The 568-nt window shown below is 51.9% G+C and overlaps 1 protein-coding gene across 1 annotated transcript in view; it reads left to right on the top strand.

Annotated features, from left to right (window-relative positions):
* EMH_0038040 (uncharacterized protein) overlaps nucleotides 1-568 on the top strand; it is a gene marked incomplete at both ends in the record, with an annotated part of 2,502 nt that overhangs the window by 1,487 nt on the left and 447 nt on the right. The window contains 2 exons of the mRNA XM_013495238.1: nucleotides 77-173; nucleotides 248-454. Of these exons, the coding sequence (XP_013350692.1) occupies nucleotides 77-173; nucleotides 248-454 (304 nt within the window). The remainder of the gene's footprint in view (nucleotides 1-76; nucleotides 174-247; nucleotides 455-568) is intronic.

The following is a 568-nucleotide window of genomic DNA, read 5'->3' as shown; positions in this document are numbered from 1 at the left end:
GTTTAGGGTTTAGGGTTTAGGGTTTAGGGTTTAGGGTTTAGGGTTTAGGGTTTAGGGTTTGTGTTGTGTGGCGTAGAGAGTTTGCTCGCAACGAGAACGGCTATTGGGTGTTTAAAGGAAAGAAAGAAGAAACAGAAAAAAATGAAGTTATGCAGCTTATAGAAGGGTTTAGGGTTTAGGGTTTAGGGTTTAGGGTTTGGGGTTTAGGGTTTAGGGTTTAGGGTTTAGGGTTTGTATGGTTGTGTAGGTTTCCGCCCATCCAGTGTGCATACAGCGAAGAAGCCAAGCCGGGCGCCGGCAGCAGCAGCAGCAGCAGCAGCAGCAGCAGCAGCAGCAGCAGCAACTGCTGCAGCAGCAGCAGCAGCTGCTGCTGCAGCCCGCTTTGCTCTACGGCAAAGCAGCAGCGCTGCTGCGGCAGCACCGCATGGTTTATGGTTGTTCTAGTTACATTAAGGTTTGCTGCTGCTGCTTCTGCTGCTGCTGCTGCTGCTGCTGCTGTTGCTGTTGCTGTTGCTGCTGCTGCTGCTGATGCTCATGGTGCTGCGGATAGGTTTGCTGCTGTTGCTGC

Source organism: Eimeria mitis, genomic scaffold, assembly GCF_000499745.2.
Source record: "Eimeria mitis Houghton genomic scaffold, Emh_scaff1486, whole genome shotgun sequence".
In the NCBI taxonomy this organism is placed as follows: domain Eukaryota; phylum Apicomplexa; class Conoidasida; order Eucoccidiorida; family Eimeriidae; genus Eimeria; species Eimeria mitis.
This window is presented reverse-complemented; position numbering and strand designations above follow the sequence as displayed.